We start from the raw sequence: 25,428 nt of genomic DNA on the forward strand, positions 1-25,428 counted from the left end.
CGCCCTTTTTAGTAGTATCATAACTTCGACCAGTTACTCTGGGCCTGTTTTCCGATGGTGTATGTGGGTTTCGGGGAACTGCAAGTTTGTGTGGTGGTATAATCCCAAGTTTTGTACTATCTGTAGAACAGGAAAGTATCGATTCCGCTCTTGCGCTTTGATATCCTCTTTGCCGCACAGGCGTTCGTTTCTCACGTATATCATAAGAAAACCTCAGGGCTTCTTTAGAAAGATTTTTCGTTGAATCGGAGTGCGCCTGAGGTGGTAGGACATTTGCTTTATCAGTTTGTGCTGGTGCTGGGCTTTCTGCTAATGTTGAGGCCCTCGAGAAAGGTATTGGCGAGGGGCTTTTAGCTGGCATTTGACGGCTTTTCACTGCAGAATCAGGTGCTTTGCTACTTTTAGATTCTTCTCCATCCCTTTCTCGTTTATGAAGTTCTTTTGGTTGGTGACATGTCCTGGTTCGTCTCCTACGTCCCCTTTGGCTTATCCTTGGGGTAAGCGGACGAGACGGATGAGAAGTCCCGTTACTGTTTAACATGAAGTAGTTAGGGTAGTTTACCGCTGATTGAACAAACGTGATATTGTTGTGAGTGGGGCCATGAGCTAAAGCAATCCCTTCGTCAGTTATCAATTGAATATGTTTCCCACAATAAACGGGGATAAATTCTATAATCAGGTTCTGTTACTAAAGCTTCAAAGTCCGTTTCCTCTTAATTCGATAGATCCTTACCATTTCTAACATGTACCTCGACCGGTAGAAGATACTGGTAGGTGTAGCTTCTATCATGGAGTGCCTGGCAAATAGGACATTGTCCGGTGTGAATTGGTATAACCCCTTGGTATTGAATAGCTTGCTCTGATGTCTGCTCATGAACAACGTATAAAGGTTGCTCTGTACAGGGTAAATATGTAAGTTGAAGAGGAAAACATGGTTCGATTGCCGGTTCTGCAGGGAGAACTTGAAGCAATGGCTCCTGGTCAATGTAGAGTAATGAATTGCTGTGCGCCATGGAACAGTGAAGGTTGATTTGTAAAATCTCGTCATAAGGGGGGTATTCGTATTTGTATAAGATGCGCCAGAGGTATATAGCTCTAGGAATAAGGGAGTAAACAAGTGGCAATATAACTAGCCGACCTCCTTCCACTGCTCCGAAGGCGTCCCAAGCAGCTATCGGTGCACAAACTACGACTTCGCTGGGTATCTGGCGGCCTTGTGACCTTGACTCAAGGGCATAATGAACCGTTATGAGTAAATAAGAGTATACAAGAGGTATACTCCCAGACCTGATTAAAATATACGCCCTGAGCCGGTAACCCGCAACCAATGGCAGGTCAATCAGAGCAACAATCACTTGCCTCGCCCATATCAGGCGGAATGAACGTTCATGTCAAAGAACAATGAGACGGCTTAGCGAGCTATGGGTACCCTTGCTAGCCTCTGTCAATGCCACTGGTTCCGACATATCGACAGGCGCGAGGCAAAGGCTCCGGTTGGCGAGACACAGGCGCCTCGGGTGGGCCGCGCACACGAGGAAGAAGGGCAACTTCCGGGCGTTGTACACGCATGCAGGACAGGAGTGATCCCATGAACCGCAGCAGCACTGAAGCAAACGTCCCGCGTTGCTCCTGGTGTGGGAGTACAAGGCTATGCGGAGGGCCAAATGTATTCATACCTGTTGGCGACCTTTGACTACCTCTGGTGGAGAGGCAGAGATCCTAGTTAACCGTCAGTAATAATTACAGAAGAGACAGCCATCGACCAACGAGGCCTGACTGCTGGCTCCCCAGCATTACTATGGGCACATATGGAGCGTCTCGCTGCCTAACGATGCAAAAAACTACTCCGACTTTTCTTATATACCCCTGCTGATTGGGAGGCTGATCTTTGATGCATGAATCCCACCGCCAATCACCGCGACCCCAGTCGCTGCAGCAACCTGAAGAAGCCATCAAAATCGGCCCTATTTCCAGCCCGGCAAGATAAGAATTCTTCATAGGATGGCGTGAAAGCCCACAAACGGCCGTGGGGATGCTGAAAATTTCAGTTGAAAATTGAGAAGCTCCTGTGCTAGGCAGAGTACGAAGTAATAACTGACTGACCGACCAGCGTCCTCCAGCAGCAGCCGGTTGAATGACGGACGGAGGCGTAAACCCGAGAAACACAGACCCCCAGCCACAATCCATCCCCCAGGCCGAAAGCTGGAATGGCCCCAGTTCGAACAAAGCATGACTACTATGCGATTCTCGAGGTCGAGCAGACGGCAGACGCTGCCTCTATTAGAGCCAGCTATAGGCGCCTTGCAAGAATCAAACATCCGGATAAGAATCCAACTAATCCGAATGCAACATCTGAATTCCAGCTGGTCCGTCACACCTTTTCCGGCTATTCACGAATCGAGCAACCATCTAACCTGCTGGCCGGCTATTTAGATTCAAGAAGCATACTCGAATTTGTTTGATGCTGATGCCCGCCGGGCGTATGACTTGAGATACCCATCTATTAAGCGGTCTGCCGGACAGACCGAAACTTCTGCTCCAAGGGCAGAGCAAAATACAGTTCCGACAGCAGACCCAAGGACAAATGGTAATCCAGATCCCAAGTCTGCTCCAGCAGCGGAGTCAAGACCAGCGTCGAAGCCAGATCATAAAACAGAGCAGAAGCCAAGTCATAAGCCAAATCCGAATTCCGAGTTGAAGCCAGATCACAACCCGTATCCAAAACCAGATCTAAAACCAGATATAAAGCCGGAGCCAAAGCCTGACACAAAGCAAGACTCAAGAACAAAAATAAAAATAGACTTAAAAACCGTCCCAAAGAGACGCCCAGTTAGCCAGGGCTCTACTGCCAAAAAACACACGGAAGACTTCAAGGCAACACTGCAGCAACTAAGAGCCAAAAGAGCAAGTCAAAAGGATGATTTTCTCGAAGCGAGGAGAGTACTCGGCGGACTGCAGGATGAAGTGGCACGACTATCTAAAGAAATGGACCGGGCAATGGAAAACATAGCTTCTATAGGAAAAATAAAGACACATCGCCTTTCCATGAGAAAAATTCAAGAGATTGAAGAACGAAAGGAGCAAGCTCAGCGTACACGACTTGACAAGATGGCTGCCCTCAGACTTAGACACAGCTCTCTAGAGAAACAGGAGGAACATGTACGAAGGTGTGAAGCCTCGTACCAGCTTACGGAGAGTGAAATTATAAAAGTCAAAAGAGAGATAAGAAAGGAGCGAGAAGAAGAAGGGAAAGTGAAGAGAAGGGCTGAAGAGCATGCTCGACAGGAACATGATATGGAGGCAACCCGGTGGGGGACAGACGATCAGGAGGCAACGGAGGTGATGAGGCTCTGGCGAAGAAGAGAAGAGGCTGAGGAAGAAGAGAACCGAAGACATGAAGAGGAAATCAGGGAGGCCAGACGGAGATACAAGCGAGAAGCCCCGCGGAAACGAGATATACCTAAACAGAATGGATGTATGTATGGAGGTGAATGGGAGATGATTCAGAAGCCGATGAGATGTGGTCGATGCTCGATGGGGACTCAGCGAGTAGCTTTTTGGTGTCCATATTGCGGTAGGGTATCCTGTGAGGCCTGTCTGAAGTTCCTTATGGGAGAACGGCATGATGAAATTGTTGTATCATGAGGTGATGATTGGATCCGGAGTATATGCTATTTTTTTTCCTTTTTTTTCCCTTTTTTTTTCCTTTTTTTTTTTCTTTTTAACCCCGAGATACCTATCACCCACCAAATAGAGGACTCCAGATAGACTCAGCTATACACATGTATAACATTGAGCAACTGTCAATATTAGGTTAATTATAGTAAATTTACTTTTGACATCGAAAAGTGACGTGAGATTATAAAAGATCGGAAGGAACACCAACACCAAACCATGCCCAATAGGCAGAATTCAAAAACGAGCTGCATAATTGTTACTTAATAATATACATCATAATAATAGCAATTTACTTTTTTTTGACTGTTTCTCATACTTAGTTAGCAGCGCCATCGACTCTATCAACAATGATTTTCAACTCATTGTCCATCCATTCGATCTCGCTTGCTGTGACCAAGGCTGTTAGCCACTGAGAATCATTAAGTATCAGCTGGAGACCATCGTCCAGCCATACTCTGATGCGCATATTCTGTGGAGCCTGGGAATTGTTTTGCCCGTGGTAGTACTGACGGATGGTGTCATGTAGAGTAACGAAGTCAGTACATTGGCTGGCGGGAACGTGAAAACGTGGGACTATGCGTTTATGGTCCTCGTTTTGTACGATGTTGATAGATAGAGTAACTGGTAAAGCATCTGAAGCAGATTGTTGATTCTGTGGCTGTTGCTGGTCCAATCCAGGCTGTATCTGTATAGGGACCTGAGGTACCACCTCCGATGTTGGGAACTGAGGATTCTGGGCCTCAGTACTAGCCGGTTGGATATTAGGGTGCTCCAGGAGATAGTTTTTCACAATGCGAGTGGCATCACGGGTAATACCAGTTGCGCTATATATTGGGGAACATACCCGGTTAATATCAGAGCAAATATACATCTTGTCCAACACAGGGCGAGTTTTCAACTTACAAGTAATTCCGCGCAGCAATGTCTTCTTCACCGCTGATCCGGAAATTCACCTCCGACATTGATTCAGATGACATTAGATGGTTTACAGTGCACTCCTGGCAGCTATCGGTACACTGCGTTGCATCACCACCATGGTCAATTTGATAGTGGCAGTCTATAGCAGCAACCAGTCCCCACCAATCTGATTGAGGCAGGCCAGAGATTGATCCAAGGCTGTCCAGGCGGTAGTCCTGATTATACATTTCGTATGCTCGTGCGACAGAGTCCCAGTCCGTTTGATAGGTAGGGTATTCGTTCCTGATGAGACCTAGCATCCCAAGCTCAGCTGTGCCGCTAGGAGGTGGCTGATGATAGCGTGCAGCGTTATCAGGTATAGGGTTAGTGGTGGATCCCGAATTCCGCTTCGATTTATCTTCAGAGTTGCCTCCCTTTCGAATCTCGATGGCATATTGGCGCTGTCGTTCGTTAGTGACCATTCGACGGAGCAGAGGAGTGACGAGAGAGATAATTCTCTGATCATCTCTAGGCCAGATCATTCTATCTGCGCTGGCACCATCATTCTCGACGTGTTCTCCAAAGTATCGTAAACCGTTCCCTTCTCGGTCCAGGAAGTCTCGTACACAGCTCCAAAGTCGGAGTTTGACCATCTCTGAATCGCCGCGACCCCTCTGGCCAACACAATCGCGCCGTTCCGGGTGATTTTCGTCCAACATGTATTGCTTTGCAGCAGCCTGCAGATGGAGGAAGCTCTCTGGAGATAGTCCCAAGGACGTGAACATCTTGGACATTGGTGGGCGGGTAGCCTTCTTGCTTGATGCTGACGGTTGCCTAAAGAGGGCAACGGCAGAATGGACACCGGCTGCCCGCGCATCCGATATCACTCGCTGCGGAGGCATCTCTCTAATATCCAGAGAAGATCCGTCGTTTTCGGGTACCTGCACCCCAGCTCCGTCTTGCGCCATGCTACTTTCCTCTCCGTCCCCAAATCTGAATCTCGTCGTGGCAGAAGTCATTGCAGGGTCGACGTTGTTTTGGTTACGTTTGCGTTTTCGCACACTTGCGGTTGCAGTGGCAGGTGGCGCATTCATTTGCCTGCCACCGCCGCTGACTGATGACTCTCCTCCAGGGAGACTTCCGAAAGGATGGCCGGTCGGGCCGGCAGTTGCAAAGCCGTTTTCGTCCAGGTGCATACCCACACTATAATTTTCCAGGTGATTTTGAATACTCCGTCCATGGCCGGCAGCCATCATATCATTTGCATCGTTCTGATCCCAGCTTTCGTCTTCGCCAGCAGCAGCTGTGGCAGCTTCAACAAGACCGGCCAGTTGATTATCCGTAGGATAACCCGGGGGAACTCCAACACTGTTGCTGCCTAGATGAGGTGCGTTCCCTTCAATATGTTGTTGCTGCTGTTGCTGCTGCTGTTGCTGGGGCTGCTGGGGCTGGGCCGGTGCTTGAGGTGCATGGCTCACAAATTCACCACTCGTGCTTTGCTGTGGCCCAAGCGGCATGACACCCTGACAGAGCACTTCAATATCTAATGTATGAAGGTACCTATCCATTTGTTAGCGGACAGACCATAGCAAACACAATCGATACAGTATGAGAAATCCGGCCATTGCACGCGGAGCAAATGACGAGCATGAACATTAAAATACACATCGTCAACGTTCATTATGTCGTTGGCGGCGCTGTGTTTTTGCCATTGCCATCGCACCCAAAGTCACAGCGCGGACGACGTACCTTATTCCCAGGGCAACTTAGCAAAATATGCTGCAGTCCTTGCAGATGTTGAGCGTGTGGCGAGTGCCTGGTATCTCGGGTATCTCTGGTATCTCCAGTATCTTTCTGCTGTGCTGGCGCTTCCCGGCGCCTAACGCCTGCCGATCTATATTTCTATATTAGGTAGCTGCCGACGGCGGAGTTTGTTGAGCCGCTTGGCCTGGGCGTTTGGGTTGTTTGTGTTGTTTGGTCGCGCCTTCTTGAAGAGGAAAAAATTTCTTGATGTTTGAAGTTTTTGTCTTCGAGACAAATTATATAAACATGTCACGTGATAGTAACTTATTACGTCATAAGATAAGATAAGATAAGATGAGAGGCAACAACGACGACGGAAGACGAAAAGACGAAACGACGAATGATCTATTGGAAAAGCAACGTCTCAAAAAGGGTATATTTATTTATACATAAAAAGGATGAAGATGAATTTTGAAATATAGCAGTGGACATGGCATGCTGGATGATATGCAAAAAAGAAAAAAAGGTGGTCCTATTGAATTAAAAACCGTCACCTTCCTTCCACGGTCGACCAGCAATCCGAGCCCTGACGCGAGGATCCCGTCCCCGAGCGAATGCCGCATTCTTCATTTCATCAAAAACGGCCCTTTTCTGCTGGATCTCCTGCTCTATCTGCTGCTTCCTGGTCATCTTGGGGACCTCCATCTTGGCCAGAGCAGTGAAATTCCTCTCCTTTTTCGCGCTTGCTACCTCCTGTTCCTTCTTGCGCCAGTGGTCCAACTCCAGTCGCAGACCGTAGAGGATGTTTCCCAAATGCTTGAGTTCAAGAAACGGCTTATCGTCGTCGAAACAAAGACCATAGCCGTCACAGAAACACACTCGCTCGGCAGGGCAGTAGACGTACTGTCCGGTGAATATGATGTGCCACAGGTACTCCCACACGCGGCCGGAGTAGTAGTCGATCAGGTTCGTGCGAAGCAGCCAGTCACGGTAGTAGATAAGGTGAGATCGAGGGACTGCCTGGGCTCTTTCGCGAGAGAGGGCAAACTCGGCGCAGCACTGGCCGCCGATAACACCGGGGATCGGTATGGAAGGGAAGATGTCTGTCCAGCCCTTGAGGACGCTGGCTTCTTCTGGCTTCTCCGAGTTTTCCTGGGTGGTGTGAGGATGTATCCAGCCCGGACAGCCAGGTGTCCAATCACACCGTAGGTTCATGAAGCCATTCCTGACTACTCGTTCCATGCTTAGCCGTTTCACCATCTCCGCAGCGTCTCGGTTGAGGGGCTCTTCGTGGTGCCAGGCCTCTCGATGTGCGTGCATGAATATCATGATCTCTGGCAGGTTGTCATAGTTGTCGATAAGGTATGTTAGGTAGACCATAGCCTCCCGGCCTTTGTTCTTGGGGATTCGAGGAAGCGAGTGTGGGTCGTCAACGACATAAATCTCCTTCTTGATATCCTCGAGGCTGTTGATCCAGTCGACTCTTTCTCTTCGTAATCGAGGGACGATGAGGGCTTTCGTATAGTTCGACCCCGGTGGCTTCGGGGTTCCTGCCGTAAAGTTGGAGATGATAAAGACATCTTCTGCCGCAATTGGAGTGGGTGCTACTGGGGCCTTATGTTGGCCCTTGTTTGGACCTGTCCATCCCTTTGAATTGGTGTTAGCAAGGAAGGCCAGCTTTGGAGTATAGCTTCACTTTGCGGGGAAGGAGACCCAGCTTACCTTTATTTGTGGTAATGATGCGGAGAGCCTCTGACTGGCTATTATAAGAGTAAGAATAAATAAAGATGATTATAGGTATCTGGATCCCTGTCTTTGGGATTAAAGAGATCATGGTTGTTCGTCAAGCAATCAATACCATGCAAGCGACGAAACAAAACAAAATAAAATAAAATAAAATAAAATAAAAATGAAAATAAATAAAAATATAAAAAGAACGACCTCCCGTCCTTCTTGTCAAAACAAGCAGCGGGTAAGAATAGTAATGACGGGGGGGGAAACCAGCCCCTATTATAAAAAGGGAGAAAAATCGCCGATGGGGGTGAAAACCCATCACGGAGGCGAAAGTCCCGCATGTCCCAAAGGGTATGGTTCCTGGTTCCACAGCGATTAAAGGACGGGAGAGTATGGGCCAGCGGATGAGAGCCAAGCACGCAGAGTGGCATATGTGTATGGATGACCCTGTGGATCGTCCATGTAGAAAAGCATATAGAGGCTGCCATCAGCGCTGCCGGTTGTCGGATATGGGCCACTTTGTAAGCCTTTATGGACCGTGAGTGCCAACGTAATTGGCCGGCATTTAATGACAGATCATTGGGTACATTCCTCAAGTCAGTCGGGGGTACGGAGTATGTACAACATGTCTTGTTATGGAAGCCCCAGAACGACAAGTATAAGAACGTTGCGTGATGCTGGGAGAATCCATGCAGACGCACTCCGGTGACGAATAGGCTCGTATATTTCCGTGATGATCCAAGGTCTCCTTGCTCAACGGCAAAAGCAGAAACAGGGTCTCTAACCTCAAACATGAGAGCAAGTCCGCTTGTATCCAGCCAGCACTTGTCTATCGGCAACCCAGGCGAGACAAGGCCGGAGGGTTGGAATTAGATCGCTGTGGAGTCTGTCTGGCCAGCTCATTAGGCTTCTTCAGCATTAAGGGCAGAAGGAGGCTAAGTTAACGGAGCGAGCCTCCACACTTGGAAACCAACCACCAGCGAGCCAGATATTGAGACGTGTAGAGCGCAGTTCTCGCCTTACGGTCGTCGTGTAACTTCCCGAGTATACTTCGAATGTACTTCCGTATCTTGATAAAGGAGAAGAAGCGGATGGAGTATACGTCGCCTGCAGCCACGAAGACGGCCTCGCTGCGGCCCCGGCCGGCTTACTCGTAAGCTCTCTCCACCGGATGACGCAGATCTGGAGGTTTCACCTGCACCAGCCTCCGCTGCTCCGTCCCTGAGGCACTCTCGCACTGTTAGCATACTTAAAAAGGGTCGCGAGCTCAGGCCGACTCTGAGATGCCATTGTTTTTTGTTATCATCCTCGAGCGAAACGCCTGGTTGGTTGGATCAAGAGCAAGCTTTGCGTCGCTTTTGACTATCGATGGCTTTTGATGGCGGCCTCAGCGAGGCGTCATTGGCGGCTTCTGATTGGCTGTTCGCGGCATTTGGATTCGTCCCATATAACACGGCGCAAAAGAGAAATATATAAAAAATATAAATATGGAGATAGATCTACTCTCATATTGCAATAAATAGTCCGTAATTACATTAATATTGATCATGCTAACATCATTCTTGGGGGGCTCAGGCTGAAGCTACAAGGACAAGCTTAGCAGCTCAAGATGGAGCCCAGTCTGCTCACCACAAACTTTTGAGCAGAGGCGTCAGCATCCCTCTTACCTCTGGCAGTAGCCACAGAGATGCTAACATAACATCCGTTACTCTTCACAATGTCCGATTCGGTTGGCAGACGGCCGCCGTTGCCGCAGATATTCACGTCGGGATTTCCAGAGGTAGGCAGGATGCGGGTGAGGACAAAGCTGAAGTCATCGGGGCTAGTGCAGTCATAGTCGGAAACGGCACCGAAGTTGACGTTGAGGAAAATACCGGGGGGCAGAATTGGCTTGGCTCCCTGCAGCAGGGCGTTGGTGACTTGAGCGGCGAGGGTAGCGTAGACCTCGCTATAGTTTGGGGTATAGTCCCAGTAGGCGGTTAGATGGCCGACGCTGCCAGAGAAAGCAATGGCGGGAACACCCTCAAGGGCAGCCTCGGTGGCTGCACCCACGGTTCCGGAGATCTGGACGGTCCGGCCCAGGTTGGCGCCGACATTGGGACCGGCAACGGCAATGTCTGGGCGGCCGCCAAAGAAGCGAGGGGCGACGTTCTGGATGCCATATCTCATCGAGGTGACGGGGAAAGAGTTGACATAGTTGAATCGTGGGTTTTTCTGGTCGTATCCAACGGCAGGACTACCAGCAGGGCAAGAGTCGAACTCGCAAGGAGTGTTGCGGGGAGTTGGGTTAGCATCGGAGGAGCCTAACATTGAGCTCTTCGTTAGATACTGATAATCGCCCATTATAACAATCTCCCATAGCAGAAATATGCTTACCAGTGCCGCTCTTGTTGTCAGCTGGCGCAGAGACAACGACGCTGTGGCCGGAGTTGGTCAAAGCATTGTACAAGGTGTGCAAGTTCACCTCAGCCCAGCCATCGTCGTTGGAGGAGACAATGTTGGCCGCCCGAACGGTGAGGGGGAGCAAGCAAAGAGCCACACGGAGCTGCATGATTGAGTATTGACGATGCTGTAGCTTGGGATTGAAGATGAAGGCTGCTCTGTCTCTGGTCAACCCTCAACGAAAGGGGACAGCAAAGCCCATTTTATACCCTTTTCCCTCTCTTCCTCCTTCGCATTCTCCCGGCCACTCGTTCTCCTCATCCTGCGCTGCTACCGTTACCGCCTCTACCTCTCTACCTCCGTCTCTGCTTCTTCATCCCCTCCAGCTACCAAGCATGCGGGTGATCGCCGCTGCAGACTGGTCCCCCACCCCTCTCGAAGGCACGACAAACTCGACGGGCAGCATCCGACTGGGTATTCTGCATCTTCAGGACCATTCTTCGCTTACAGCCAGCAGCCATATACCCAATAGCCGGGCTCAGTTGCGGCACTCGCAAGAATCAAGCATCCCCAAGGTCGACGGTGTGCAGGGAAGGGCTCGAAGCCGCTCACGGGCTGAACGAAAGGGTCGCTTTTTTCTTCAGCAGGGGAGGAAGAAGTCAGCCTTCCAGGACGCCAGGAGATACCGTGTGCTCGACATCCCTGCTCTGGCGGTGGAACTCCATGCGCCGTGTTCCAGCGCTGCTGGGGGAATTAGTGATGTGTGGGTGTGATGTGCGGGAGAAGAGTCGAAGCTGTTGGTTTCTCGAAGCTTGAGAGGTCGAAGTTGGGCCGAGGTTAAAATAGACTGCGCTCCACCCTGATAATAATAATAATATGAATGATAATAATAAAAATAACGCTGGAGCTACAGAGGGTACTGTAAACGGCTATATAGGTGTTATTAAGGGCCCCAAAAGTACTCCATAGGAAAGTTAAGACAGACGGTGTTGCATGAAGGGACGCTCATTGGATGGACCGCTACAGGAGATAAGATACATCTGGCTACTCGTCCTCCGCTTCGTCTTCCACAGTGACTGCTCGGCCCTTTTGCTTGGGCATAGAGCTGTGAGTACTACTATCTCCTTCACTATCGTTCTCGTTGTTGTCACTGTCATCATCATCTCCTTCTTCATCGTTTTCGCCTTCGTTCTCGTCTTCTTCACTTTCTTCGTCTTCTCTGTCACGTTCGGCTTGTCCAGGAAAGCTACGTGCCAATGGGTTGTTGAATAGTGACCTGTTCTCGTGCCGTCCCTCTGGGCATTGAGAAGCTCCACGGGAGGACAGGCCATGGAGCTCTCGCTGTGGTGAAGTGCTTGGCAAGGATGGTGCCGGAGCTGTTTTGTTAGTATTATCATGTGGAGTAGTTATAGTTGGAGTACGTTGAGAAGACTGCGGTTGTGCTGTAAAAAACTCAGGTGGGCTTGCGGGACTGGTGCTTGACACGCCGGTATTCCCGTTTTCCTGACTCGGGATGACTGTGTGCGAAGTGATTGTAGCTGTCGTGTGATTGTGATTTGGAAATGAGGTTGTTGAGACTGATGGAGGAGCAGAAGATGGTGATAATGGCGACGTTGCGGTTGGAACGTTTGTATTGGCGCTTCCTGCCGCCGTGTTCTGAGGGCCTATTGGTGGATTTAACGGTAACGTGCGTTGTAGTGGCACCAGAGTCCATCCTGGTGGGATGGATACCCCTTCGGGAAGTCGTGGATCCCCTGAAGGTATCGATGTAAGATGAGGGTTTGTAGCAGTATACGACTGGCTATAGCTAGGGCGTATGGTTGTCGAATGGCTCGTACCAGAGGGTGTCGTACGGGCTGTGAGAGGATGTGCTTGAGTAGTATTTGGCTGAACCCTAGAGGACCCAGGACTGGTAGTATTCTGGGTGCCAGCAGAGGCGTTGCTCTGCAAAGTGCGGAGCCGAATCAGTTCGTAATGGAGAGCTCGTATGACCTGTAGCTGTTCTGCAGTATTTGTGAGGTTGTTTATCTCCTGCATCACTTGATGTTCAAGCTGTTGAGTGACCTGCTGCACATCCCTGTGATTAAACTCGGAGGTAGAACTAGGTGTGTTTCCAGCAATCGGACGATCAATGCCAAATCCAAAACCTGTCCGCGGCGCTTGTCCCCCCGGAGGTGGGTTCTGGTTCTGATTTGCAGCCGGTGCCTGTGCAGCTTGACCGTGGACCCCCTGGCCCATATCAATATTCTGCAGTATATCGCCACGACCCGCTCCAAATCCAATGCGGACTGGACCAAAATTAAGAAACCACATACGGCGTCGGATTTCTCCGTCTGCGGCACCTGCTTCGTTCCCGCCTTGTTGCTGGTCTCCTGCTCTTTGTCCTCCTGCAGCTGCACCGCGCCCTGCAAATGGTCTAGTATTTCCCTGGGTGCCGGTAGTGACCGGCTGTCGACAGGTCGGGCAATTCTGTTGCCGCTCTAGCCAGCTTCGTAGACAGGCGAAATGAAGTAAGTGGCCGCATGGGAGTTTTTTCGCGCGTAGTCTTTCTGGGATTGGCCTGGTTGGTCGAGCAGGAGCAGCTGCTGCATCATTTGCTGCTGGCGCAGGAATCCAAGGCTGCATCTCCTCACGACATATAATACAGACATCCTCCCTTGCTATCTCCTCTGCGGTTGCATCAGGATACCGCTGGTTCATATCACGGGTAGCGTTTCGATACCGGATGAAGTCGATAATACGTTTGGCAAATGACCTCATCGTCACAACCACATCTCTGAGAATATGGATTGGAAGTCCGTAGAACCTGAATAGGATGGCGAAGAATGAGAGATATACCACCAGCTTTAGAAAGTCTGCCAGTTGATTGGAGTGTTAGCTTTTGAAGTCAGTTCTAGGGCTTGATAACCAATCCTTACCGGTAATAAGGTCCAGGTAGAACACCCATCGACCCTTTTCTTCCCACCCTGAAACATCTAGCTCCATTTCATCTATATCATCCTCACTGGGTAGATTATCCGCATTGGGAACCGGAAGACCTGAGGCAGCCTGTTGGCGGAGAATCCGTTCCCTCTCCGCTCGGATCTCTGCTCTGCGCTCAGCTAGCTTGGCCTGTTTCTGCTGTCGAGTAATATAAATCTCGGCCAGTGAAAGAGTATATCTCGCCATTGTAGAGGTAGATAGTATGGTAAGGACGGCAAATTCGAAGCCAAACATTACCATCATATCGGGCCGTGCCTGCCGCAAAACCGTTTTGATGGCGTATTCGAGCATCTGCGAGTTGAATAGTACTGAAATAATCAATGACACGGCGAGTCGAGTGTGGAATAAGCGTGGATTAGCCGGTGGTTGCTGTTCAAGGATTTCTACCCTACCCTCACCGATCCATCCCCAGATCTTTCCTGCAAGCAAGGCAACGAACATAACCATGAACCAAGCTCCTAATTCGCCCCGGAAAATTGTCATGGCCAGACACGTCTCAGTAACTGCAAACCATGCCTTCTCGTATAATTGTTCGGTTTCAATCTGCCGTAGTGGGCCATACAGAAGCCTCTGGAGGCCAAAGAAAGTGTAACCGGACATAAGCAGACATAGATTCGTCAGGATCTATAGAAGAAGCAAAGCCGTTAGCATCCAACTCTCTCAACGGATCGGTTCTTCCCCCGCGTAGCTCGCCATATTTCAAACGCCCGAGCCGGCTCCGTCCATACCATGAGATTCGCATTATTCTGGGAAAGGAAAACAGCGGCAGAATAGAAGTTTGAGCGTTGGTGTAGCGCTCGCAAGGCCACCCCCGCGGCGAGGACTATGGAAGTCTGTTTAAGCAGCGGTCAGTAACAGTTCCGCAAAGGCTGGATGGTTGGCGAAGAGCGATTAGTATACCCCGGTGTAAGCAGCCAGCCTCATAGTGGATGGTGATCTAGATGGAATCGCAAAACAACAAGGCAACCATGCAGTCGTTGAAGCTAGCTATGGCGTCGGTTAGACTAGAGATGTCAATATCTCATGGTTGAAATGGGTGGTCGTCCGAGACAAGTGAGCGCCCTGGTCACCCCTCTCAATTGTGTATCCAGTGAAGCAAGCCCAAAAGAATGTTGTCCGTCTGCTGCATCCTGCCAGCCTGGCTCCTTTTTTGACGTAGTTTGCTTGTTCGTCGTTGTTTTTGCTCGAAGTGGACACTTTGCTTATCTGATAAACCGCCGCTGACTCAGCTTTATTAGTAATCAAGATCTGATAAGGGATGTTTTGGCTTTGTCAGCCTCGACTTTCAGCTCCATCAACTTGCAACATTCAACCTCCAGCATTCAACTTTCGACTTTCATCATTAAGCTGGCGCCAACAGAGCTATAAAAGGAAGAATAGGGTAGCCTGTCGTGCATTTTCGTACAAGATTGTTTAACTTCGGTGGCGCATCATTAAGTTGTCGTCGAGCCATCAAAGGAATGCAAGTTTGCCGGTGAATCATGATCTCTCAAAGCCGGCTGCAGACGGCCACCTACTTGCTAGCCGTTTGTCCCTTCTCCATCGCCTTCTTAGTGTTTATGAACTCGGCGGTATCCTTTGTTGTCACGGACCTTATTAACCTTGAGCATGGCCATGGCAATGCTGTCGGAACTCTGGGTTTCGCAGACGAGCTGTTAGCTCTAGTTGCTTGTCCTCTCTGGGGCTTGATATCAGATCGCATTGGAGCAAGATATGTAAGGAACCTGTCAAAAACTTTGTGATATTGTTACTACACTACAGTTTCACAGTGACTTGTGATACGTGAAACTTTCTAACATGAGAATAGGTGTCCACAATCGGCTATTCTATAGTGGCCGTATCTCTAGTCTTATTCGTGCAAGCCAAAAATGTTTACCCCCAACTCTTGCTAGGAAGGCTTTTATTCTGCCTTGGTGGCTCAGCGGTAGCAACTATGGTGACTGCGTTACTTCCGGCTATTACAGCTAATCACGATATCTCCAAGTGTCCCGCCCCTGGAGTTGCTGCTCCTATAGTTTGCACTCCAGATGCCGGCAACACTAGGGATGATGAATCTCCCCGTGCAACAGGCCAAGAACGCTCAAGAAGCTCCGCACCCCGGCTAGCCGGGTACGTCGGTATGTTCACCGGCTGTGGCGCTCTTATAGCCCTCCTCCTGTTCCTTCCCCTCCCTGTGCGTTTCCAGAAAGCTGGTTACTCTCCTGCGCAAGCAATAAAGTTTAGCTTTTATACCGTGGGGCTAGTAGCTCTTATTATATCTGTTGTGTGTTTTTTCGGGTTACGTGGCCTGCAGGGTGATGAAGGGAAATCCCTAAAGTCACTCGTCGGCATCACTGAGAGAGACCACATTTCAGGAGCAGAAGAGCAGCTTTCTGTGAGCTCGGGGAAATCCGCCTACACGTCTTCACGTTCCTATTTGGCACAGCTATTGGTCGCTTTGAAAGCTGGGCTGACAGACTACAATATTGGATTGGCGTACGTTGGTGGATTTGTCGCGCGATCATCATCCGTCGGCATATCCCTATTTATTCCCCTTTACGTCAACCAATATTATCGACGCTCCGGACTTTGTCATGAAGCTGGTAAACCATCTACAGTCCAATCTCTCAGCCCTAACCCTGGAGATATCAAACAGTCCTGTCCACGAGCATATGTCGTTGCATCGATCTTGACCGGGGTTTCACAGTTAGTAGCTTTATTATGTGCACCATTATTTGGCTACTTATCCGACAAATCCCGTCGATACAATTTCCCATTGTTAATGGGGTCCCTTTTAGGGACCTTGTCCTATGCGATGTTGGGAGTTTTACCAGGCCCGCGGATCAGTGGCTCCTGGTCGAGTGCAGCAATATTTGTCGACATGGCCTTTATCGGTATCAGCCAGATTTCTGCAATCGTATGCAGCCTGGCTATCTTGAGTAATGGCATAAATGGCATCCTACCTATAATGGACGATGTCCAATATGAAACTCAGACTAGTGTCCCGGAAGATAGGGTCACTGCAGACCGGTCGCTTGAAACCATAAACGAGTCAACCCCCCTGGTATCAGGCAATAATATGTACACAGCTTCTCCACAGAAGACTTTTATCCATGTCAAGGGATCCATTGCTGGCATGTACTCCCTTTGGGGAGGTGCTGGTATCCTCATCCTAACTAAGGTTGGCGGCATCATGTTTGATAAAATGTCACCGCACTCCCCGTTTTACATTCTTGCCGGTTTCAATGGATTACTTCTTATTATAGGGTTGGTACTCGGGCTCAGGCAGCATTGGAGCAAAGGACGATGTCATTGATATCGCGTTCAAGTGGATTACCACGCGTATCCTTAGCACCATTGCGGCAGTAGGGCGATTTAAATAAACTTTGAAACGCCAAACAGGAATTACGCCATTCTTCCCTGCCTAGGTCAGCCAATATCCGTTTACTTACGCATCCTAAAGGGGTCTCAACCTACATATCCCGAATACGGGGTTGGACAATCAAGATGGTTATATCATGTCCAATCCCACAGTTCCTGTGCCGTTTATTCCCGGGCCGTGGCGTTTTTACTTGCCCGATCAGGAAATCAGAATTAAACTTCCTTATTAAGAATGCTGCAGAGAAGAATCAGCGAATATTCTATACAGCAAACCTCACCCTTTGCTGGCCATTTACCTTCACACCATCTGCAGGTCTGCCATTTTATGCAGTCCGCGGATTTTGATATAGACAAGACCCCATGGTTTTCACCCGCTCCGCCGGTATAGGGCTAAATTATCTTCACACCGGCGGGAGCCGTGCCATGGAAACCAATATTATGGTCCACACCGAGATTATCTCTGGATAAGCTTACACCGAGCCAGAGATAGTTTATAGCCGCCAGATGTTTGCTACTCTTTTCCTTCCTGAACATATATAATCTCCACTAAGGGCTACGACGTGTCTACCAAGTCACTTACATCGACGGCCGATACCGACCAACAATGCCCTAATTGGAATCAGAAAATATTTCGGAGTCAAGCATTTAGGTTCTGACTGAGTAATTTAGGCCATCTCCTTACAAGTGTCTGGCCATCTGATGTACGGAGCGTCGATCTGCTTATCCAACAACAGTGGTGAAAATGGAAAAGGATATAGATACGCTCAGCAACTTCCTACACATATAATAACTTTCCGGAATCCGCCAGCATAGTAATATCTGACCGCAGCTGATGCATCTTCATGGATAACATAAAACCCCTTTTCTCTAGCGGCTGCCAATTGGCAAGGTTTACTTTCGCCTCTGCGGCGCCTTCCGGGGAATGTCTCCATTTTACCCGAAAGTTAAACAACGCTTAATTGGCGCAAGGGCCTTTGCGCTCGAGAACGACGAATGGCATATGCATCCTACTATGCATAGTTACTACTGGGCAACCACTCACCCCCCTCCCCCCCTCCCCCGGTCATGCACCGAAGCATCGAAGAACCTTCCACAGTAGGAAAACCCAGATGTCTGCATGATTTTAGCGACAGTGCAACCCGTGGGTTGGGGCCAAGTCTCGTTCCAACAACCAACCATGAACGTTAGGAGGGTATGTGCATGAAAATTTCCATTCTGACGGGACTTGGTTTGGATATAAAGATGGGAAAAAATTATTGTGAAAAAGAAAAGAAATGGCCTGGAGGGGGTTATGATAGACAACCCTAGGGCGGGGGAGCAGGTAACGCAAAGAGGCAATGCTGGGGTCAACTGCTGATTAGTTAATTCAGCCAGGTGGCCTCTGGCTGTCGCCTCGTATACCAACCATTTTCGAGGTTGATCCTTCAGCTGCTGGCGCCAAAACTATACCAATGCACCCATCTTTGGATTTCTCTGTTCCATTCGGCCGCCCTGTCCTCTCGCAACGATCTAAAGGATATGGCTCGCCAACGCTGCAATATGCCCCGTACGCTGGCAGATTAGATCATATATCCACCAGAACAAATTGTCGGTGTGCTCAGTGCTATTTCGCACCGCCATTCCTGTGAGGTTCGACAATGAGAAATGGTAGAATACGTTCTGCAGACAAAGAATCCATATGAGGTTGCACCCATGAAACCTTCCGGTCCCTCTGTGATCGCTCAGTCTCAGGTCAAATGGAATAAATTTCCGAAATGCGGTCTTCTTCGAGCAGAAAGATAAAGCATATGCATCATTCGAAACAAAGATCCCAGTCTCATTTCAATTTTTAACTTGACGCTAATTACCGGTCAGGCACCACGCCGTTCAGATTTGCGCGAGCTGGTAAATCCATTTTCAAACTATTATGCCATCGTGATATCAAAATATCGAAAAGAGGAAGAAAAAGCAATTTCACAAGTTAGAAAAAGCAAAGGGAAATACAACCCCAGATGAAACTTAAAAGTCTGCTAAAATCTTTTCACGGGGGTGACAGGAACGGACAACGGTGGTTTAGTTTTTATTTTTTTTGGGAAAGAGAAGGATATGGATGGAAAAGAAAACATGAGAAATTAATCTGACCACGATGACCTGCATGTGCCCGGCCTACATATCATAGTTCGAACCCGACGCCATGAGTAGGCTGCAGGCTGAACCTGACATCTAGGATATGCAACCAACTTGCCCCGGCGGAAGCCATGACAGCACGAAGACGCTGAGGAAACATCTTCAACATCCCACACACTTTCCAGTCGTCTCCCACACACCCTGCGGGATCCGCCTGGTTCCTTAGCGCAACGCATGGATAAAAGCAATGTTCAGTCATGCGGCAGAAGTGCAAAGAATGGATCTCGAACTGCATACCAGCCTAAGGAGTGTTGTCTTCTCCCCGGTCAGGAGAAGTGTTCTAGAATGCTCATTGGGAGGTTTCCCTATCTAACGAAGTCGATCGTTTGGATAAAGCCTCGCAGATAGGGGGTTGTAAAGGAAGAAGAAAAATGGAAACCCTGATGGTAAAACATAGTCCTCGGGTGTCAAAATAGTCTTTTCGTTGCAATGAATTTTTTTTCCATTATAAAGCCTTTGAGTATCCTAAACGCTGTCGTTATTTAGAGATGCTTTCCCTCCCATCATAAAGCACTGAATATTGCTATTTCACAAAAATTTAGCTTCATCAAGGGCCAATTATTTGCACGAAACAACATCAACGACATTTGCGCACAGAATTATCTTCATCGCCGCACTCATCCCACAAAGTTTCTCCACGATATAAAGAAATCCCCCCTAAAAGCTATTGCGATCGACCTCACCGCCTCTGAAATTTAACCCGAGGTGAAACAATTTCAGAAGGACAAAAAGAAAAGCAGGCATATACCGGTCGGAAATTTCCTCTCTGCATCGTGCCTCGTTACCCGGAACCTAGTGTGCAACGCAGTGGCGGAAACCGTTTAGCTGGACAGGTCTAGGACCGACTTTGCTGACGGGGGTATTAAATCTCCCAGAGCGTCTTGGGGATTCTCAAATGGCTTCCAAACGGCAACTCAGACATATTGGTATACCTTCGAACGGCCAGCGCCATGTTGGTTTGAGCAAATGCGCTTTGGTCTCTAACTGCCCACCTTACCCGGTAGATATGCCATGCCAATTGAATGGAGGTCAGAGCGAGACTTTTTATATCTCAAAGAGTGACACTTCATCCAAGTCAAACGAAAATCAAACAGAGCAACAACCGATGAATTCCCATTGCCCACTTCAGCGCGAAGAAGTCTTGGGGTATATGGACCAGGCCAAAACTGGGAGCCTCACCCCCAGAGACATTGGCATATGGGTGAATAGCTGGAGAGTCAATCACTCCTATACCTTGAGCCCCTCAAGCGCAATTATTAGTGCGCATAACATTAAAGGTCAACCCACTTCAGTTCCCAACACATCATGGTCACAATGCGGGACACCTCCAATGACAATGCCGATAGAGCAACCGCCTCAAACCTCTCCTTGTGAAAATTGGCAAGCCACTTCCACATTAAACAGTACCACTGGCTCCGGTGATGATAAAAAATACCCTCCTCTCGAGTGGCAGATGGAATCCAGTGCCGATATCCTGTCCCTTACCACTTCCACAGTAAGAGAGGTTGGGAGGACGTGTGTGAATTCAGAGCATTTGGTATCAGGGTATCTTATGTCACCAGCCACCGCAGAATGTCCAGAAAGGACTGAAGCGGAATTTTATCCCTATTATGCCCAAAACACGTCATACCCAAGTATCCCTTACGTTGGACCCCAGCCTCATCCGTGGACAAATATTCCTTATCCGACCATAACTAGCATCCCGACCCAGTACCCAAGCTCGCCATGGGATGCAAACATTGATAGCTATAGTAATGACTATGGCTTTTATTGCGGTCCAAGTTCACCTTTCTCGTCGGCAATATCAAGCACGGCAACTCCAGACCTCCCCTTGACAACAAAAAACTCCAAAACTCTGGTCACAAGCGAGAATGATATGTACCTCGATGGTGCTGACCTAGAGAGTACAAGTGAGGGATATTCCAGAGCAAGCTCCAACACAGATACAGACGCAGACGGGCAGTATACATCCACCGGCGGTGAGGATGAACAGGCTAAGAGCAGGGCGTGTCGCTCATATTCTCAAAGAAACGACGAGAGGGATGCATTCCTTATAGAGTGCAAGCTTGCAGGAATGTCATATAAGGAGATTAAGGCGAAGGGAAAATTCACTGTCGCAGAATCGACCCTTCGAGGCCGTTTCCGAAGCCTGACAAAAAGAAAGGAGCTTCGAGTGAGAAAGCCTGGCTGGCAGGACAGTGATGTGAGTACATGCTCTAAATCTAGCAATCCCATCAAGAGAAGTAACAAGGCTAATGTGGCTTTGGAATAGCTGAAACTCCTTTGTGAAGCTGTGAAACGATTCGCCGAGCCTCAGTCGGTTTCGGTTATAGGTGATGAGTTGCTGCCACCAAAAATTTCCTGGAAACAAGTTGGAGAGTACATTTGGAAGAGAGGCGGTTCATATCACTTTGGAAATGCAACATGTAAGAAGAAATGGGCGGAACTGCAGCGCAACCATGCATATGTTCAGAAAGCGTCCCTGAACCAGCCGTTTTAGTTCGAACATAGTGCAAAGGAGCCTGATTCCGTTTAGCTACCAAAAGCTCCATAAAAATAAACAATGTAAATAGGTTAATACAATATGTACTTCTATCAGCATCCCCGTAATGCATCCCTCTATAGCTGTGCAGGCCAGGACTTCACAATAGAAGGTTGAAAAATGCCTCTCTATACGTATGCAACTTAAGAGACAAGCGGCGTCATAAAAGGTTCTCATACGTGGCAAGGGTATTATATGTCGCAAAATATTTAATCAAATGGCTAAAACGGCCCAAGCTAGGTTGGAATTCCAACTGTGCTGAGTACATTTTCTAGCATGGATGGCTGCTGTCTGAGGGTATTCCACTCTGCTTCAGCTTTGACCATGAGAGTTCCTGCGAGAATGGTCCCATTAAGTTTCACCAGTCCCTCATCAACTAGACCTTTCTTCATCTCCGGTTCCAATGGGATCCAGGCGTGCTCGCTCCTCCGAGGACAAATCATCATCTTTGACGTTGTCATAGCTAGATTGTAGCTTATTGCAGCTTCACCCTCAGTTCCCAGGGCCCTTGAGGCTGAAATTCCATTTAAAAGTGACTCAGAATGCTGAGAAGCAGCGGTGACAGCTATTGCATACAAAGAAAGGTACGATCGATGCAACTCCTCCGGGGTTAGATTGGGTGACAAAGGTGCGGTATATGTGACAAATGGCAGCTTCGGTTGTTGCAATTGTTCTAAATTATCCTGCTCCTCAGAATTGCTCTCACCGTCAATTAGAGGTTGCCAGTTTGCTACATCATCAGCTTGGTGCATGTCCTCGACAGGGAGGAATTGCAAGTGCCTATGAGGTTGGCTTGCACCACTGTGCTCGCCAGAATTAAAGAAGGCAAAGAGGCGTTTCTGCTGCTTTGCGGCTTGCACATTCTCGTCACCACGCAGCTCACTCGCCGGCTTTTCCCATTCCTTCAGGCATGCAAATGCTGCATGGAGATCATCGGCCTCTAGAAGATGTGTCTGCGGTTTAAAGGCTTTCGTTGCCAGGATAAAGTGGTTTGGAATAACAGGGAATTTGTTGAGAACGAGGATATGAGTGGGATCGGAGGCCGGTATCTGAGCTACCAGGAGGTCTGTATGGGGATTCTCGAAAGGGTCAACTTTCTTTGGTTTCGCGGGATCTGAAGCGGTGGTGCTCGCCGGCTGCACAGGGCTGCTGCTGCTCGTTGGTTTCACAGCCAACGCGGGGCAGTATCTGAGTTGGAACTGCCAATCGATATCAGCATACACAGACGATATAGCGAGAGCAGCTTCATCAAGGGGCTTTATCGATATAGCTTACGGGAACAGTAGACGACTGCAGTGAAGTCACCTCCGTCTGCGAGAAGACCAGCGATCCAGCGTTCTTTGCCGCGGTAAATCGTCGTGCAACAAGCAAGGCAAGGGGCTCCGAGAGTCCGAGTAACATCGTATCGTCTCGCGCCTCTCCTTTACTATTCATATTCGCTCCAAGTATGACTGTCGGCCATGTACTTTTGGAGTAAACAGATACGTGTGGAGTGAGCTCGCAAGTCAATCGCCGTCGTTGACGTTGTTGTGTCGCCAAAAAGCCAAAAATCCCACGAGCCGCAACCTCAAACCGCCAAAACACCAACGTCTGGTCACCAAAACTACGCTCCAGACACGCGCTTCTACGCCAGATAGACTGGAAATCTCTATGTGAGATGATTCCTAGTTGCTGAGAGTCCTATAAGCCATGCCTTTGGTTGGTCCACACTGAATATCGACATTTCGTCATGGCCTCAATGGAAGCAGATCGACTGCCTTCATTACCAAGCAGACAGGCATCCAGGCATCGATACCCAAATAAAGGATGATACCCAGATCCCTCGGTCAGATACCTCACGGAGGCCGCGCAACTGGCGTCGTCTCCCTCGAAAGAAACGAGCCAGAGGTGAAACGTACAAGAGCCGGTCACTGCCACTGAACCATATCCAAATCACGCATCTTTCCAGCCTTCAACGGAGGAGAACACCATCACGCAAGACCTACCGATCTGGGGAAATGCTCAATAATCACTTGGGTGCCATACAAGTTATCCGGATGAAGATTCCCATGACAAGCTGTTGTTGAATAGGCGTTCATGAAAGGTGTGGTTACACCGAGTGCAGGGACTTTGGATTTCTTCCCCCCCCCCCCCTTCCCCATTATAGGAGGGGAAAAGGGGAAATAAAGGTTCTATCCTCTGACGAATATATATGGTCGTCCGTTTGGACGAGGAGAGATTGCGTATCCCTGCGTACAACGAAATAGGCACCGACGATTCGGACCCTGTTTCCAGGCGGTGGCTTAGCCTCGATGCTGATAGCTGCATTGTCATCAACGGGGAGCGCGCTGCCACTTCCTCACCCATGCCGCCTTTTTACACACACGCCTTATTAACGCGTTGATTTGATGGGCATCAAATAAAGGCTCAAATTTTCTGTCACCGTCTAATTCGTATGCAGCATGCTTCCTGGACAGAGAAGGATCAACAGTTACATTTGGCATTGCTTCCGAGCCGAGTCGTCACTAGACACCCTTCGTCTCCGAGCTCTCTTTTCCCACAAAAGAAAGCGTTTAGCCTATTTGTTTCAGAGCTGCTAGCCCATACCAAAGGTTTAAGATATCATTGGAGGCGGCTCCAAACAGACTCTGCATGGACATCTAAATCCTTGAGCTTGTTGTACCCATGTCTTAGACACCCTGGACCCTCGTGTCTATGCTACCATGACCTTTATACATTATTACTAACAATAATACGACCAGGTGTGGTTGAAGCAGTGCTTGATGGCTACTCGTTCCGATCAACCATGTTCAGTATATCCCGATCCCATACCAATAGTTAACGTCAGAAAAGGAATAGCCACCAGGTAGAAGGATTTCCGTGATACGACTGAAAGGTCAATCCTACCTCACTGCTAATATTTAGTAACTCAAGGAGATGATGCGACATATAACCCATACCCATCTACCATCAACAATGCCCGCTATCAAACAGCTATCCCCTTGTTGAAGGATGATGGCCCGCCTCGTGTCAAGCTCTCAATTTAAACTGGAATCAAGCCAAAGCTAGCTCTCGGTTCCCGTCAATCAAGTCCTCTTCCGCGCGGCCTTTCAGTCCATTTCCTTTTCCTTCTAGCTTTGGCGCTCGCGGGTGCATTATGGTACCACGTTGTATCTCCACCGCAGGTTTTACCCTAACTAATATATCAAAACCAACTGTCTAGTCAAAGACACCGACACGGGAGAAAAAGGGGGGTGGATAGGATTGGGCTTCTTTGTCCAGGTAGGCCGAAGCATCGGGTAATCTTCGCCTTGGTTCGTTCGTCTGGTCTTAGCTCTGCTGCACAATGCATACCCCAAGCCTCATGGTGGATGCAGGTGCAATAGGGGTAGTATTAAAGACAACCAGGAGCTATGATATCGGCTGTAAATGGGATGTTTGGCGTCTCCATGGCCCATTTATCTCCTTCGGGTCCGTTTCTTCATTTGTTTAGCTCTGGAATTGTCAGCTATGCAAGGACGTCCTGGGCCTTGGATACTCTGCGGACAGGGTGGGAACACGTTTTTGGAGTTAAATTTTTAGCAATATGCGCTCACTAACCAATAAGATGTTTATACCCGCGTTCTCATCAACTAGCTGCCGATGACAACGTGTGCCGGCGAAGAATTAACATCTGGCCTAACTCGTTCACTACTTAACTTCATCCACATGTGAGTTCGTCGCAGCCATGGCTTAACACGAAAAGGGCGTACCAAGAATCGACTGCCCTATCTTTACCCCGCTGTCGTACAGAACTTGAATAAAAGCATTTCAGAGACAGATGAGAGTGGTCCAGAGGAAAAGAAGAGCAAAAGGATTGTCTAGAGAGCGATCTAGAATTGGTTATACGAAACCTTTGAGGGCATCGAAATTATCATAAGTTACCACAATGACGCTCGCCTATCTAGGAATATGGAACGTTCATG

The 25,428-nt window shown here is 48.8% G+C and overlaps 9 protein-coding genes across 9 annotated transcripts; 4 read left to right on the top strand and 5 right to left on the bottom strand.

Annotated features, from left to right (window-relative positions):
- Positions 1–1,971: 1,971 nt before the first annotated feature.
- TERG_01923 (uncharacterized protein) lies at positions 1,972–3,645 on the top strand (the record flags this gene model as incomplete). The annotated part of the gene is made up of 2 exons (XM_003237153.2): positions 1,972–2,366; positions 2,434–3,645. Exons 1-2 carry the CDS (start codon positions 2,208–2,210, stop codon positions 3,643–3,645), a joined length of 1,371 nt encoding a protein of 456 aa, XP_003237201.1. The 5' UTR covers positions 1,972–2,207.
- A 349-nt stretch (positions 3,646–3,994) lies between these two features.
- Positions 3,995–6,362, bottom strand: TERG_01924 (uncharacterized protein; the record flags this gene model as incomplete). The annotated part of the gene is made up of 2 exons (XM_047747830.1): positions 4,582–6,362; positions 3,995–4,502 (listed from the first exon to the last, which is right to left on the bottom strand). The coding sequence occupies exons 1-2, from the start codon at positions 6,141–6,143 to the stop codon at positions 3,995–3,997; spliced, it is 2,070 nt and encodes a 689-aa protein (XP_047603795.1). The 5' UTR covers positions 6,144–6,362.
- Positions 6,363–6,858: 496 nt separating this feature from the next.
- TERG_01925 (uncharacterized protein) lies at positions 6,859–8,152 on the bottom strand (the record flags this gene model as incomplete). Its single annotated transcript, XM_003237155.1, has 2 exons — positions 6,859–7,955; positions 8,041–8,152. 2 exons carry the CDS (start codon positions 8,150–8,152, stop codon positions 6,859–6,861), a joined length of 1,209 nt encoding a protein of 402 aa, XP_003237203.1.
- A 1,374-nt stretch (positions 8,153–9,526) lies between these two features.
- TERG_01926 (5'/3'-nucleotidase SurE) lies at positions 9,527–10,603 on the bottom strand (the record flags this gene model as incomplete). The annotated part of the gene is made up of 2 exons (XM_003237156.2): positions 9,527–10,355; positions 10,429–10,603. The coding sequence occupies 2 exons, from the start codon at positions 10,601–10,603 to the stop codon at positions 9,649–9,651; spliced, it is 882 nt and encodes a 293-aa protein (XP_003237204.1). The 3' UTR covers positions 9,527–9,648.
- Positions 10,604–10,640: 37 nt separating this feature from the next.
- TERG_11774 (uncharacterized protein) lies at positions 10,641–11,207 on the top strand (the record flags this gene model as incomplete). Its single annotated transcript, XM_047750836.1, has 1 exon — positions 10,641–11,207. One exon carries the CDS (start codon positions 10,641–10,643, stop codon positions 11,205–11,207), a length of 567 nt encoding a protein of 188 aa, XP_047605532.1.
- Positions 11,208–11,332: 125 nt separating this feature from the next.
- TERG_01927 (uncharacterized protein) lies at positions 11,333–14,119 on the bottom strand. Its single transcript, XM_003237157.2, has 2 exons — positions 13,353–14,119; positions 11,333–13,289 (listed from the first exon to the last, which is right to left on the bottom strand). The coding sequence occupies exons 1-2, from the start codon at positions 14,014–14,016 to the stop codon at positions 11,479–11,481; spliced, it is 2,475 nt and encodes an 824-aa protein (XP_003237205.2). The 5' UTR covers positions 14,017–14,119; the 3' UTR covers positions 11,333–11,478.
- Positions 14,120–14,255: 136 nt separating this feature from the next.
- On the top strand, positions 14,256–17,679 carry TERG_01928 (uncharacterized protein). The gene has a single exon (XM_047747831.1). It carries the CDS (start codon positions 15,350–15,352, stop codon positions 16,709–16,711), a length of 1,362 nt encoding a protein of 453 aa, XP_047603796.1. The 5' UTR covers positions 14,256–15,349; the 3' UTR covers positions 16,712–17,679.
- A 2,158-nt stretch (positions 17,680–19,837) lies between these two features.
- Positions 19,838–21,214, top strand: TERG_01930 (uncharacterized protein; the record flags this gene model as incomplete). The annotated part of the gene is made up of 1 exon (XM_003237160.2): positions 19,838–21,214. One exon carries the CDS (start codon positions 19,838–19,840, stop codon positions 21,212–21,214), a length of 1,377 nt encoding a protein of 458 aa, XP_003237208.2.
- Positions 21,215–21,720: 506 nt separating this feature from the next.
- Positions 21,721–22,918, bottom strand: TERG_01931 (uncharacterized protein; the record flags this gene model as incomplete). Its single annotated transcript, XM_003237161.1, has 2 exons — positions 21,721–22,683; positions 22,760–22,918. 2 exons carry the CDS (start codon positions 22,916–22,918, stop codon positions 21,721–21,723), a joined length of 1,122 nt encoding a protein of 373 aa, XP_003237209.1.
- Between the last annotated feature and the right edge of the window lie 2,510 nt (positions 22,919–25,428).

Source organism: Trichophyton rubrum, assembly GCF_000151425.1.
Source record: "Trichophyton rubrum CBS 118892 genomic scaffold supercont2.2, whole genome shotgun sequence".
Lineage (NCBI taxonomy): Eukaryota > Fungi > Ascomycota > Eurotiomycetes > Onygenales > Arthrodermataceae > Trichophyton > Trichophyton rubrum.

Excerpts from the sequence above, each read along its gene's own strand:
- TERG_01928 (XM_047747831.1), top strand. The coding sequence starts at position 15,350 with ATGGTGACTGCGTTACTTCCGGCTATTACAGCTAATCACGATATCTCC.
- TERG_01927 (XM_003237157.2), bottom strand. The coding sequence starts at position 14,016 with ATGTCCGGTTACACTTTCTTTGGCCTCCAGAGGCTTCTGTATGGCCCA. Across the intron at positions 13,290-13,352 it reads CTACCTGGACCTTATTACCG|ACTTTCTAAAGCTGGTGGTA; the intron begins GTAAGGATTGGT and ends ATCAACTGGCAG.